At 35.9% G+C, this 15,218-nt stretch overlaps 1 protein-coding gene across 1 annotated transcript; it reads left to right on the forward strand.

Moving 5' to 3' along the window:
- Positions 1-218: 218 nt before the first annotated feature.
- LOC127521888 (protocadherin alpha-C2) lies at positions 219-7,736 on the forward strand. The gene is made up of 2 exons (XM_051911354.1): positions 219-3,278; positions 5,415-7,736. The coding sequence occupies exons 1-2, from the start codon at positions 879-881 to the stop codon at positions 5,436-5,438; spliced, it is 2,424 nt and encodes an 807-aa protein (XP_051767314.1). The 5' UTR covers positions 219-878; the 3' UTR covers positions 5,439-7,736.
- Positions 7,737-15,218: the final 7,482 nt, after the last annotated feature.

Here is a 15,218-nt window from a genome sequence, read left to right on the forward strand (position 1 = left end):
GGTATATCAATATGGCATTACACAATGGCATTATTCTACAAATGGTTTGAAGAGACATGTAATCACAGTGCTTCTTTATAGATTAGCTACACACCTGAAGTTGCTACACACCTGATTATTATCAGTAGATCGCATCATATATATATATATATATATATATATATATATATATATATATATATATATATAAAATCAGTCAACAGGCTTTGATCTCTATCTACAACTCTGTGAGTTTAGGAATGAAAAAAAGTGTTCATTACAGTAATAAAGTGAGAATTTTCGCGCAGAAATTAATTTTTGTTGTTGATGTTGTTGTTAATTTTAACAACATAAACATGCTTGTATTTTGATTGGCTTATCAGCGGAAACAAGTCACATTATGGATCTGTCCGTGGTGCTGAACTTGCTTTTTGTTTGATGACCCCAACAGTCTTAAATTGTCGAGAAAATTAAAGAGTATCTCATATATAAATACATTTATTTATTTGTTCAACATTTGCAGACAAACTGTACATTATATATGCTGGCTAATTTCAGAAATAATATATATATTTTTTTTTTTCCTCCATAAAATACATTATTCTATGTAAACGTTTATCTTCACACGATGTCGCTGCACTACTGCTATTCACTTTAAGGGGAAATGGGATGCAAGCACAGCCAAGCCTTGCTTTCATAATGCTGTTGGACAGAAGCAGTCAGAGCAGCACTGAAGCTCAGCTGAATCTGATCAGCGGGCGGGATCCACGGCACGGCGCTATGGCGATGCTCTGCTGGATGCTTTTACAAATCCAAATACCCGCTAACCTCCATTCGTTTTCGAAAACATTGCTATATTTCTTGTGAAAGACAGCGAAAGCATTGACGTGCGCTCTGCAATGGATCCAAGGAGGAGATGGCGTCTCGGTTTCGCCGTCCTCTCCGCGCTGTGGAGTCTCGCCTCGGCTGTAACAAGATACTCCATCCCCGAGGAAATTCCAGTGGGCTCCGTGATCGCAAATATCGCCACGGATTTGGGCCTTGACGCGCACAGCCTGTTGGAACGAAAGGTAAAGCTGGATTATATTCATAGCAAGAAATACCTAGAGATAAATAAAGACACCGGAGAACTGTTTATCGCTGAGAAAATCGACCGGGAGTATTTATGCCCGGCCAAAACATCATCGTTCTGTTTCCTCAAGATGGATGTAATAATTGAGAATCCAATACGCATATTTAATATCGAATTGGAAATTATGGACATAAATGACAACGCGCCTCAGTTCAGAAGGGAGAGAATACCGCTCGATGTTTCGGAATCAGCAACACCTGGAGAGAGATTTTCTTTAACAAACGCGGTGGATGCAGATGTTGGAGAGAACTCAATCGAGACCTATTATCTGAGTGAAAGTAACGAGTTTACCATTGAAATCCAGTCTGGAAGTGACGGGACTAAATACGTCGACCTGGTGCTAAAAGCTAGTTTGGACAGAGAAAAACAAGCTGTCCACACACTAACCCTCACCGCTGTGGACGGCGGCATACCTGCGCGTTCAGGTACGGCCAGCATTATCATTCAAGTGCTGGATATCAACGACAACGCCCCTCAGTTTGATCGACAAGTCTACTCTGTTGACCTCATTGAAAATGCACCAATCGGGACACTGATTATGCAGCTGAATGCAACAGATTTGGATGAGGGTGCCAATGCGGATGTCATATACTCTTTCACTTTATACACATCTGAGAAAACACAAGAAAAGTTCTCTTTGGATCCCACCAATGGAGAAATAAGAGTAAAAGACGTGATTGATTTTGAAGAAGTAAAGAGTTTTGAGATGTATGTTGAAGCCAAGGACAAGGCAGTGAATCCGCTTTCAGGTCAGTGTAAAATTTTAGTGTTCATCACCGATCTAAACGACAACCATCCTGAGATTACGATAAAATCTTCACAGAGTTTGATTAAAGAAAATGACCCTGTAGGAACGGTGATCGCCGTCATCAGCGTGAGCGACAGGGACTCTGGAGATAATGGCAAAGTTGTTCTCTCCATCCACAATGCTGAGATGTTACCTTTTGCTCTTAATAAGTCATCGGAAGACTTTTTTGCATTAACAGTCACTGAATCACTTGACCGTGAGCGCATCCACAGTTATGACATCACACTTCATGTGACCGACAGAGGAACCCCTCCTCTGACCGATAATGAGACGATCAGTGTTACAATTCAAGACGTCAATGATAACGCCCCAATGTTCCCTCAAATCCTCTATACCATTCATCTGATGGAAAACAATGAGCCTGGAGCATTGCTAGCCTCACTAACCGCTCATGACCCAGACCTGCATGAAAATCAGTATCTTGTTTACTTCATCATAGAAAAGGAGATAGCCAACACCTCAATGTCCATGCTGTTTTCAATCAATCCAGAAAACGGCAACCTCTATGCTTTACGCACGTTTGACTACGAAAGAGAGAAGGAATTTCTGTTTCATATTGAAGCGAGAGATTCTGGACTCCCTCCTCTTAGCAGTAATGTAACCGTACACATCATCATCCTGGACCAAAACGACAACACACCCCTCATAGTTTCTCCATGGCGTCCGCAGGGCGCTGTTATAGAAGAAAAAATCCCGAGGTCAAGCGATAAAGGATCCCTGGTCACCAAGGTCATTGCGTTGGATGCTGACTCCATGCAGAACTCTCGTATAACATATCAGTTTCTCCAGATCACCGACACCCCACTATTCAGCCTCGATCAGTACAACGGCGAGATACGAACCACGCGGATGTTCAGTTACAGGGACCCCAAAGATCAACACCTGATCATCATAGCCAGAGACAATGGAGAACCTCCTCGCTCTGCCACGGTGACCATTAAGATCTCCACAGTGGACCAAGTAGTCACGCAGTTTACAGAAACTACAGAGGTGCCTGTCGAATACGACCTGATCACCGATCTAAACCTGTACTTGTTGATCGGTTTGGGGTCGGTGTTGTTTCTGCTGCTCATTACTATCCTGGTGATCATAGTGCTGAAATGTCAGGAACCAAAACCCTCACAAGCGGCTCCTCAGGGAAGGAACAGCATCATCAGCCAGAGGAACTCCTCCACCATCGCTGACTCTACTCTCATCTCAAGTGATGCCTACTGGTACAGTCTGTTTCTGGCAGAGACTAGAAAAGGGAAGGTGGTGGTGCGGCAGCCCCTTCCTAACGGAGCAGGGTTTATTGTGTCAAGTATCCCGGGAAGTGCTGCGCTGACTGAGACCAGTGCATCAAGGTCTTCCACTTTACAGGTACTGTAACTACTAGAAAGTGACCCCGAAAAGTATTTGAACACATAGGCCACACTTAAAAAAGTCTGCATTACATAACATCAAGCCAAGTTAATTTATTGTAAATAAATATAGCTCAAGGACACTTTTTAAGTAAAACATTTAAAATGTATAAACTAATCCATATTCTGTTAAAAAAGTATATGCATTGATATAGATGTAAAAAAAAGTGTGTATTGTAAATGATACACTGCAACAATCTGTTTTTGATATTTATAATTCATCAAGTAGGACACTCAGTGTTTATGCATCAGTATGTGTCTAAATTTGGATGTGAGTGGGAGAACGGGTATGGCATGCAGTGATGGAGGTGTGAAGCAAGGGAAAAGTGAGACAGAAGCACTGACAGTGAGAATTTTCCACACCTTTAAAGCGTTAGTTCAGCCAAAAATGAAAATTTTGTCATTAGTTACTCACCCTCATGTTGTTACAAACCCTTAAGACTTTCGTTCATCTGCAGAATTCAAATGAAGATCTTTTTGATGAAATCTGACAGTATTCTGTCCCTCCATAGACAACTACGCAACTGTCACTTTGACGCTTCGAGAAGTTCATAAAGAGATCATAAAACTAAACCATTTGAATTGAGTGGTTTAGTCCAAATTTTCTGAAGAGACATGATCGCTTTATGTGATGAACAGATTGAATTTAGGCTTTTATTCATATTAGCATTCATAAACTCACACATAATATGTGGTAAACGGAAGCTCAAGCGTGTTTGCTTGATGTGTGTGAGAACCAATGAGGTTCGTTCTTGTATGTTACACAGCACATTTGAGCTTCCGGAAGAGTTTTGTTCTCGCGTGTCATTCAGGTTTGGTTGAGCATCTGTTTATGTTCTCTGATCAATGTTTTATATGTGAATAAAAGCCTTAATTCAATCTGTTCATCATATAAAGCAATCAGAGTCTCTTCAGAAAATTTGGATTAAACCACTAAATTCATATGGATTCATTTTACGATCTCTTTATGAACTTTTTGAAGTGTCAAATTTTCAATTTTCAAATTTTCAATTGCATGGAGGGACAGAAAGCTCTTATATTTCATCAAAAAGATCTTCATTTGTGTTCCGAAGATGAACAAAAGTCTTACGTGTTTGGAGAGACATAAGGGTGAGTAATTAATGACAGAATTTTCATTTTTGGGTGAACTAACCCTTTAAGTCAGCCCAAATCTGTCTTAGAGAGCTTTTTCTGAGCTGTCTCTAAATGGTTGCTATCTCTCAGACTTAATCACACTCAGATATGCAACCTTAATTTTAGAGTCTAGACCTCTGTTCAATAAACTATAAGATTGCAATGCATATATATTTATTTTTTATATATATATATTTAAGATTGGAAATGTATTTTCTTGCCCATCAAAGTACATTTTGTAATATATTTTGGCATTTGGAGGTTTAAATCTATCAATCGTCATTGGTTCCTTCAGCACAAGGCACATAGGGCAGCAAGCTTCCTCCAATGAGTCTTATCTGAGGCAGGGTTTTCAACATCTTCCCATCTGATGCCAGCATTTCGCAGGTCTTCTCTGAACATTGGCACCCTGTTTTATGGGGTCGGCCTCATTTCCGCTTGCCTCCTGTCCGCAATCTTTAAGTATCAATTATCTGGTAGGCGAAGAATATGACCTGCCAACCGCATTCCACCACAATAATTTAGCATATATTTGAAATTTGTTTTGGCCAGAAAAAAAGGTTTGCCTTATAGGTAAAATGAGGAATTGGTTTATGCAGTTCCAGGTTATCAAGGATAATTTTGCAGGGTAAATCGAGGGCCTGGATATAGATGAAGTAAAGATAGATAGAGTAAAACTTTTTTTCTTGCAACAAAATGCCATACCTTCAGTCAAGTATGAGAAGGCCCAGTAATGTTATTTTGTTTATCACTCTATTTTGTTTCTAAAACACACTGTTCTATGTTACTATTTAAAAACTAAACTTTTTAAGAGCTACAGAAATGCTTGAGGTGCAGCATTCCTGTAGCTCAAACTATAGAGTATGGCACTAAAATTGCTTTGCCAAATGTAAAATGTAAAACATTTTATGTTCTGCAGTCTTGACTCTGTTTGATTAATTGTGTTTCCATCTGTTGACAGGAGTCAAGCAGTGATTTACCATGATCTGGACATGTTGACTGATGGTTTACAACCTTCCACACCAGGCTCGCTGTCCATGAGGGACAGATTGATCTTCTGCTTTACCGTTTTTCAGGGTTTAATTTATTAATTTATTCAATGAACTCTGTTCAGTTATTTTTACCATCACTTCTTCTCTTGCTTCCTCTTCTTCAACATTGCCTTTTGGGCTAATTGAAGAATTAACTTTCAATTGACTTTTTTGATATCGAGACCAACATTGTGTCAGAGAAAGACATTCAGCGCTGCTGGATCTCATATTTTTGGTGATTTAAGGCTGGGTCTAACAACTATATGTCAGCCATTTGTAACCACATTGAGCATGACTTTGCATGGCTGTGACAAACAAAATGGACTTTTTGTATCTAAAAGATTTCTATATAGACTCTTTTACAGAAGAGAGAGAAGTGATACTTCATGACTACAAGAAGAACCTACCTAGACATTCAGCCTTTTGTGGTTCCAGTAAGATATGAACTGCAAGGACAGCTGGTTCTGCTATTAATGATGCTCTATTTTTACAGTTTGAACATGCTGATGAGAAAGCTGTGATCAGATGAGCACAATCTAATGAGCCAGGCATTGTCTATACCTCAAAACACTTGGTTTCACATCAGTGTGATGCACATGTATACATAGATTCATGTTTGTTTTTCTCCTGTTCTGTAAACAGCCTAAAATTGACATTCTCTTGCTATTTTGAAAATTAAAGAACGCTATTTTAAATCATAGACAAATGCTACAAAGAGTAATAATTACATTACAATTAGTGAGGTGCTAAAATTTTACTGAAAACCAAGGAGACAAAAAAAGTGCAAATCCAACAAAAAAGATAAAAAAAATTATTAATCTAGCTTTTTGCAGATGTATGTAGCCAATGCCAGGATATTATTCTGCTACAAATATTAATAACTTACAACAATATAACGTTTTTTTTTTTTTTTTTTTTTTTTGTACAAGTATCAACAATTGTACTGTTAAATTGCTATTGAGTGTCATTTTTGGCCTTGTTTACTGAAGTTTTTGAGGTTTATATTGTTTTGTATTATGAAAATGAGATAAAAATGCTTGTTAATGTATTTAATGCTGCTTCTTTTATGATGACAGTGCAATGTTTTAAGAAATTATAATTTGTGGTGAGATATTTGGCAGTTTCATTATATCATTATTATGTAGATCTAATTATATCATTACAGAAATCCAAGCTATATTCTTTTCCGATTTGTTGCAGCAACCGGAGAAAAAGTGGGAAGGAAAGGAATGAGGAAAAAAAAAAAAAGTGGTGTAGGAGGGACAAGGAGAAAGAGAGAGCGGGAAAAAAACAGCAATATAGGTCACTTGAAACATGTGATCTGTATTTAGATTGACACATGCTGTGACCAAGAGACAGAATGACACTCAAAGTTACCTTTATAGTATTGACAGCCATGTTATTCATTTTACCTTACTTTCCGTAAAGGTGACAGCTCAAATTGGAGTTCCTGACAGCAGATTTGAGAATTTAGAGCAAAATGACACAAGTAAAACAATTGCTGTGTGCCTTAGGGCAGAGAAAAGTGTGCCTGAAATTTGAAACAACAAAAAACAGTATGAAGTTCAGTATCTTGATACTATCAGCATACTGCTATACATCACAATATCATCGACATGCCTTGGGTTACTCGCTTCTGTATTTGTATTTACATTCTGTTGCCTTACTTGCGAAATGTCCATATGCAAACAAAGTAAACAATGCCTTTGTGTCCTTGCTGGACTTTATGATTTGCCCCTTGCTTGTAAATACAGCAATCTGAATAAAATCTTTTACAGTATATTTCTGGAGTTTCAGACTCACTATCTTGAGTTGGGAGAGTGTGTGTGATCGCATATTGACAAAACACACCGTTTCACTGGTGCTGACCTAGGCAGCACTGTCTCCATAGAAACAGTCACCATGACAACACCTCCATCTCTTCAGATTTAGAGAAGCACACCTTTTTTTTTTTTTTTTACCTCCCCAACACATACTGCCTCTTTCTCCCTCTGCAGTCTTTCTTTCATCTTTCATACAAACAGTTTTCAGCCCTTGATACATGATATGCTTATACTGTGATTTAGAGTACAGATCTGAGTATTGCATCAAACTCCAATTGATATGGCATCAAACGTTTAACTAAAGGGATAGTTATAAAATATATAAAGTATTTAAAAAAAAAAAAAAAACTAGTCTCAATGAGCTGCCCATTTATAAGGATTGGGTTGTTTTCACCTTGGAAGTCAAGGATATACACATAACGTAATAAATTCTGATTTAGTATTGAATAGGCAGGAGAGAAGTACTGCCAATACCGTTATATGTGTGTGCGCGTGCGCGCGTTATACATATTTCTACCACTAGTAGGGGGTATTTAGCACGCAAAAACCTGACACAGCAGTTTGCAGATCTGTCACAGTATCTCACCACAGAATACACGCGTGCTTCAGCTGGTCTGTGGCTTCTGTAGCACGTAAAGTCTTTTACTAGACTTGACAGACAACAGACATGGAACTCAGCATTCTTTGCTCAGTGTTTTTCTTAGTAATTGATAGGCCTATAATACCACCAGAAGCTCCTAAAATACACATAAATGCCATTTAAACTGTTCTAAAGTTTAATTTTTAATTCTTCCATTTTTAATTTAGAGTGCACTATCGATGTCCTCAGGGCAATTAAACCACATTTATCCATCTAGACTCGCCCTTACAAAAAATAAGTTTATTCAAGTGTGGTATTAGTATACTTCTTTTAAAATAAAAATAAGAAAGTATACTTTTAGTCTACTTTTTATGTAGGCCTACTTTTCAGAAATATACTTAAATTACTCCTAAGTATACTTGACTTATACTGACAGAAAAGTCTAAGTATATTCAGCCTATATATTTACTCTTTTGATCTTTTGATCGAGATCTACTTAAAAGTATAATTACGTATTTTTAATGCAGATTTATTTTCACAGCTGCCTTTGCTCATATTTACTAAGGGTGCCAATATTAGTGGAGGGCACTGTAAATAGTAAACTATCAGTATAATGTTAAGTTCACTTAAAGAAAACTTACAAGTATACTTGCAGTATAAAACTACTAAACTAGTAGTTTACTGACAGTATACCTCAAAGTGTACTTTCATGAAAAAAAAATAAAAAAAAAATATGCTAAAGTATTTAACTAAACTGTCAGTATAACTATAAGTTTACTTGTAGTATAGTTGCAGTAAACGAAATACGTAGTTGTAAACTAGCTGTGTACTCAAAGTTTACTACTGTTACACTTACTTAAAAGTGGGCCAATTTAGTCCCAAGTAGTATTGAAATAATACACTTACAAGTATACTACTATTACATTGATATCAGTATGCTTAGTACCACATAAATAAACTTGAACTTTTCTTTTTTGTAAGGGTAATCTCTGGTGTTTCATATGTACCAGTGCTGGATGTTCTGTCTTACTGTAAAACTTCTTTCATTATTATGTGTTTTTTATCACAAGTAAGCTATATTAAATGTAACCCAATTAACACTGTAAACCGTTGTTTGTCATAAGTCAACTTGAGTGCCTTGCATGCAGAAAGTTGAATTTAAGACTGCACTCTAATGTTATATTCAGTAATTTTGAATAAATTTCTTTGAAGTATGTGATCACTAATACTGTCTGTCCTCCTGTGCACAAATTAGTTTTAGTTGATTTTACTTAACTTCACTTCTTTTAGCCTTATTGTTAATTGCAATTACTTTGTTCAGCATGGATGACAAATTTGAAATGAGTCTGGATTCATCAATTCAAAGCTTTAATGTGAAAAATGTCATTACAATGTATTTAAACAAAATGTTAAAATATACAAAAGCAGTGTATTAAAAGACACGTCACTTATATGTCATGATGTTGCAGAGATAATATCCTCCATAGATGGTTAAATTGTTTCAATATATATATATATATATATATATATATATATATATATATATATTTTATTGCTGAATGTTTTTTTTTTTTTTTTTTTAAATTAGATATAATGAACAATACATAGGCTGATGACTTCTCACTCAAAGATCAATGAGGTACAATTGGTACAGGTCAAATTGGTTTTGGACTGGTTAGTTTTCTCTGTTAGTAACTGATTTATTTCATATGTGAGGTTTGCAATCTTGCTTATTAACAAGGTTTCATTAGATTTGAGCATGGCATTCTCAATTAGTAATTTTTCTTTCTCTTTCACAAGGTCTGTATTATTGTTTATTAACTGGTTTCTCTCTTTCACAAGGTCTGTATTATTGTTTATTAACTGGTTTCTCTCTTTCACAAGGTCTGTATTATTGTTTAGTAACTGTTGTCTCTTTGTCATGAGTTCTGTATTCACAGTTAGCAATTGGTCTCTCTTATTTGTAAAGATCTTGCTGTCAATTTGACATTGGTGAGTCTCTGTATTGAGCTGGACGCGCAGCACTATGATGACAATCAGCAGAACACACAGCAGCACCAAACACACCGCAGCTGCTCCGTACGTTCTCTTCCACACAGAATCACGTCCTAAAAACAACAGATATGAAAGAAATGTTTCCAAATCTTAGTTTACAATTCTGAAAATGTTCTCTGTGTGTGTTAGCGTTCATTATCATAATGAGGTGAGTCTGTATACCTGTGCACTGAAGTGTTCGAAGTCCCTTTGCATCTGAATCCTCCAAGCCTGTTCTGAGACCATCATTCATAATGTCTGCATTGGAATAGATCGCCTCTTCATCTGCTCTGTCCGTCTCTTGTGCTTCAGTGAAGCTCATATTGACGTAAGTACTCTATCTCAGATGAATACAAGTGCTAACTGTTGTTTGTTTCCCTGTGGTTGTCTTCAAGTGGGCTCTATTCTGTGCTCTTCTACTTTTTAATGTTCTATAAAAAGAAGAAGTTGAGGTCCAAGTGTCAACTTTAAACACGCAACATCAAGTCTACAAATGTTGTATTTTTCAAACATTTCTTTTTATTGTAGTAGTCGATTTAATTGCACCAAAAACGCCAAGTCTTGTAAGTAAAAAAGCACTACAATACTTTTCTTGCACCTTAAATAAACACAATAATTTCATAAACATTCTAGTCAAGGTGAAATTAGTAATAATAATAATAATTAATAATCCAAGAGATTTTTTGAATAAATATCATTGTATTTCTTACTCCATTATGCCTCACTGGTGGGACAAGAAAAAAAACCAATGAACTTGACCTGTTTTCCCCCTAATATTAGAATTTAAACTGTGCCACTGCTTATTTTTTTTAAGAAATAATAATAAAATGATTAAATAAGAATTATTTTCAAAATGTTTCTCAAACATTTTAATCAAGGTAAATAAATAAATAAAATAATCCAGAGTATTTTTTGAATGCATATCATAACATTTTCTTGTGTTTATTCCATTTTACCCAACTGGTGGAAAGAAAAAAATACATTTCATGATCTTGAGCTGTCAAAAAGCTTAGATTTTTAAAGAGATTTTTTACTTTAAGCCCCACAACAAAAATGCTCTTTTTTAGTTTAGTCAGGTTACTGTGTTGATCATAGAGAGAAATGGTCTCTCTGTCTCACACTGAAATGTGTTATATACCTTAACTTATACTTACATACCTGTCTTTCACATGTCTTTCAATGAGATGACTCAATGACATGTGAAGCTACCATGAACTTTTTCTAAGGAGAAAACCCTGAGAAGCAGGAGACTCAAGCAAAAGACCCAATATAAAACTCCTATTGCTATATAAGAGTAAATTAAGACACAAAAGAGATCTGAGTACAAGTATATATATTTATAATTTATATATATTTATATTTCACTTAAAAAAAAGTATAATTTCTATTACAGGTTAGTTCTGTGTAGAAGATGATTATATAACATTTGGGTCAAGTTTTAATGATAAAAATGACATGAACAAAATGTTCAGTTTCTTCTTGAATGTGTTTTTAGTACCTAAACCATGTAATGAAACCATCTGAATGTGTGAAATCCAAGATCATGCAACAGCCACATTATAAGTTCTAGAATAGTTTATAGAATTCAATAAGATGTTTTTCACAGTCCACACACCATTTATTAGACAATTATATTGTTTTCACTCAATTTCCCTCTTATGTCTGAGTAAGAATGCCATTATGTGGGAGGCATAAAGATATGATGAGAAGAAATTCAGAAATAAATGTATTTGAAATGGATAGTCATATATTCAATGTTTTGAATAGAGGAACATGATTTGACATTGTTCTGATTTGGCATTGCATATGAAGAGAAATTCTGCTGCCTCTTCAAACAATGTAGTGTCAGTTATACATCTCACTGACACTAGTGGGGGCTATTTAGCAATCTTAAAGTGATAGTTGACCCAAAGTTGCACATTCTGTCATGTTTATTCACCCTCTGAGTCTGACCCTCATGTAGTTCCAAACATGCATGACATTATTTCTTCTGTGGAACAGAAAAGAAGATATTTTATTGTCATTGGGGTTATTTTGGATTCAACTGACCTTCATTTGTATAGACAAAACCAGTTTTGATTTTTCTACTCTGTACAGTAATGATAATCAGTTCTCATGGTACATTTTTTTCTCTGGTCAAAAATATTTGAAATGTTTCAGAATAGCTGACAAAGCCATATCGTCACCTTGGATTTATAAGGTATCTGACGTTTTTGTCAAAATTGAGTTATTCACATGTGCTTATTCTGTGACAACTTATTTACATTATGTGATGTTTTTTAAGTTGTGTACATTTTGGGACTTTTTTTTTTTTTTTTTTTTTTTTTAGAAAAAAAAAAAGTTCTATCTACAAAGAAGAATGGAATACAAAAGCTTTATAGCTCTATATCTCAAAACACAAAAGAAGGTGTTTTGAAGAATATGGGTAACCAGACAGTTGATGGACTAATAGATTGACAAGCTTTTCAATTTATGTTTTGGTATCATGAAAGCTTGTATTCATAATCAATCTATGTCTTGATTGGCTTCATCTGTCAACCTCTTAGGCTGATAGAAGACTGTTTTGGGTACCAGAAAAATGCAGTTTTGGTAACTGGTTTTGGATATAAGACAAAATTCATGTCTTCTGACGGGATCTGGTAAAGAGACTGGATCTAATATAACTGGGGTGGAAATCTAAAGGAGTTTTTTAGATCTAAATCTGTATCTGCTCATCTCTAGTGTCTCAGTATCAGTCATATTTTATTGAGTGTTATCGATTTGATAGTGTTTTGTAGACAAGAAACAAAAAGAATAATTCATTTGGGAAACTTTAATAAATTGTCCGAGACAGAACATGCACGCACATGCTCAGCATTCTCTTTACTCTTCTCTCCTCTTAATTCACAATTAACTACAACTAGAAAACTTGAGTGTCATCTAGTGGTGCAAAATGGTCATGTTTAGCAACGTTTAAGTTGAGTTATTTTTCTTATTTTCTCTGTTTATAAACAAGATGATTATAAAAATAAAAATATTATGAAATGTTATTTTCTCCTAAGTGTTAAAAAATAAAAGTTATCTTTTCACTTGATGATAAGATGATACATTATAAGATATTTCAGTATCTCCTGACTTTATAGCGTATTTTTGGAATTTCATCATTTGATTTGCTTGTACTGCCCTTGCCTTTCTACTTTCTCCATGACTTAGCAGGATTATTATTACTTATTCTTAACCTTCTTTTTTATGTTGGAACAATTAGCCTACTTTGTTATAGCATCTTGCTGTTTGTTTGTTTATTAGCTTGCATTATTGCTAAACTGTAGCCTATTTTGTATTTAAAGTCACTTCAGTACTACAGTGTTGTAATTACACAAAACACAAGTATTTTTCTGTTTTGTAATGACTGCATAGATATGAAGGTTGACTTCTTGAAGATGATGATACGTTTAGGCTAGTTCACTTTTCGTTTAATAGAGTAACATCTCATTGTTTTATCAATGTTACAACACGTGGTGGCACTGCAGACCATGACTTTGAGAGTCATCTGAACTCCTCCTTTACAGCAACAGAACATGCGTTGAAAGGGTGCAAATAACCAAAGCTTATAGTAGCTTCTGCGTCGTGAATTCGGATTGTATCGAGAGAGGTCTGTTTAGTTGTTTTAATCGCTTTTAGACTAAATAAATCGCAGGACATTGACTGCACAATCATGGATGTCACAGAATCGTATGGCTTCTGGATCGTTTTATTTCTGTCTTTATGGAAATCTTCGCTTGGCCAGATTGTCTATTCCGTCTCCGAGGAGGTAAATAAAGGAACCGTGATCGGGAATATAGCAAAAGAGCTCAAGATCAGTGCTCAGGAACTAGAATCTCGCATGTTTCAGATTATGCCTGGATCAAATGCAAAGTATTTTGATGTAAATGTGAAAACGGGGTCGCTGTTTGTCAAAGACAGGATTGATCGTGAGGAGTTGTGTGGCAATAATCAGAAATGTACATTGAATTTAGAAGCCCTTGCTCAGAATCCTCACAGACTTTATCGGCTTGAAATTATAATTGTGGACGTGAACGACAATGCTCCGTTTTTTCCTGACAGCACATATATTGTAAATGTTACAGAGATTGCAAATGAAGGGGAAAGATTTCATCTTCCAATAGCAAAAGATTCAGACGTCGGCAGTAATTCTCTTAAAGATTACAAACTCAGTTCCAATGAATATTTTTCTTTAGATGTTCATAGTGGGCAACAGAGTATATCTGCTGAGTTAGTACTACAGAAAGCTTTAGATAGAGAGAAACAAGCTGTTATTCACTTAATATTAACCGCTATTGACGGAGGAAAACCTCCCAAATCTGGAACCTTGAGTATTATTGTTAACGTCATGGATATAAACGATAATACGCCTATTTTCAGCAAACCTTTGTACAAAGTTAAAGTAAAGGAAAACACACCAATTGGAACCAAAATAATTTCTGTTTCTGCCAGTGATTTGGATGAGGGCATCAATAGTGAAGTTCAGTATTCATTTCTTGGAAATACCGATGAAATGAACCGGTTTACAATTAATTCTCACTCTGGGGAAATTGTTGTTCAAGGACAAATTGATTACGAAGAAAACTCTGCAATTGAACTCCGTGTTCAGGCGAGAGATAAAGGCAGTCCTCCAAAAAGTGCACACTGCAAAGTTTTAATAGAAATTGTGGATGAGAATGACAATGTACCAGAGATAGTTACAACTCCTCTGTTGGAAAGTGTGAAAGAGGACGCAAAACCGGGAACTGCTGTTGCTTTAGTCACAGTTTCTGATAAAGATGGAGGTAAAAACGGCGTTGTGCATTGTGTTGTAGAGGGTTCTTTTCCTTTTAAACTAGAGATGTCATATAACAATCATTATTCTCTAGTGGTAGACGGACCTCTGGACAGAGAGAGTGTTTCTCAGTATAACATCACAATTACAGCTGCAGATGAAGGAGCTCCGCCTCTTTCCAGCAGCACTGTTATAACTGTACATATCTCTGATGTTAATGACAATGCTCCACATTTCCCAGCACCCGTTATTAACGCTTTTCTAAGTGAGAATGGTCAAGCTGGAGGTCTCGTGACAAAAGTGACAGCTGATGATTCAGACACTGATGAGAACGCAGAACTTTCATATTCACTGTTAGACAGTTCCAGCTCCAGTGTTCCTATAACAACACTGATCAATATAAACTCTTTGAGTGGAGAAATATTCAGTTTGCAATCATTTAATCACGAAGAAACGAAAAGATTTCAGTTTGAAGTGATGGCAACAGACTCTGGTGTTCCTC

The sequence above is a fragment of the Ctenopharyngodon idella genome, chromosome 10 (assembly GCF_019924925.1).
Source record: "Ctenopharyngodon idella isolate HZGC_01 chromosome 10, HZGC01, whole genome shotgun sequence".
Lineage (NCBI taxonomy): Eukaryota > Metazoa > Chordata > Actinopteri > Cypriniformes > Xenocyprididae > Ctenopharyngodon > Ctenopharyngodon idella.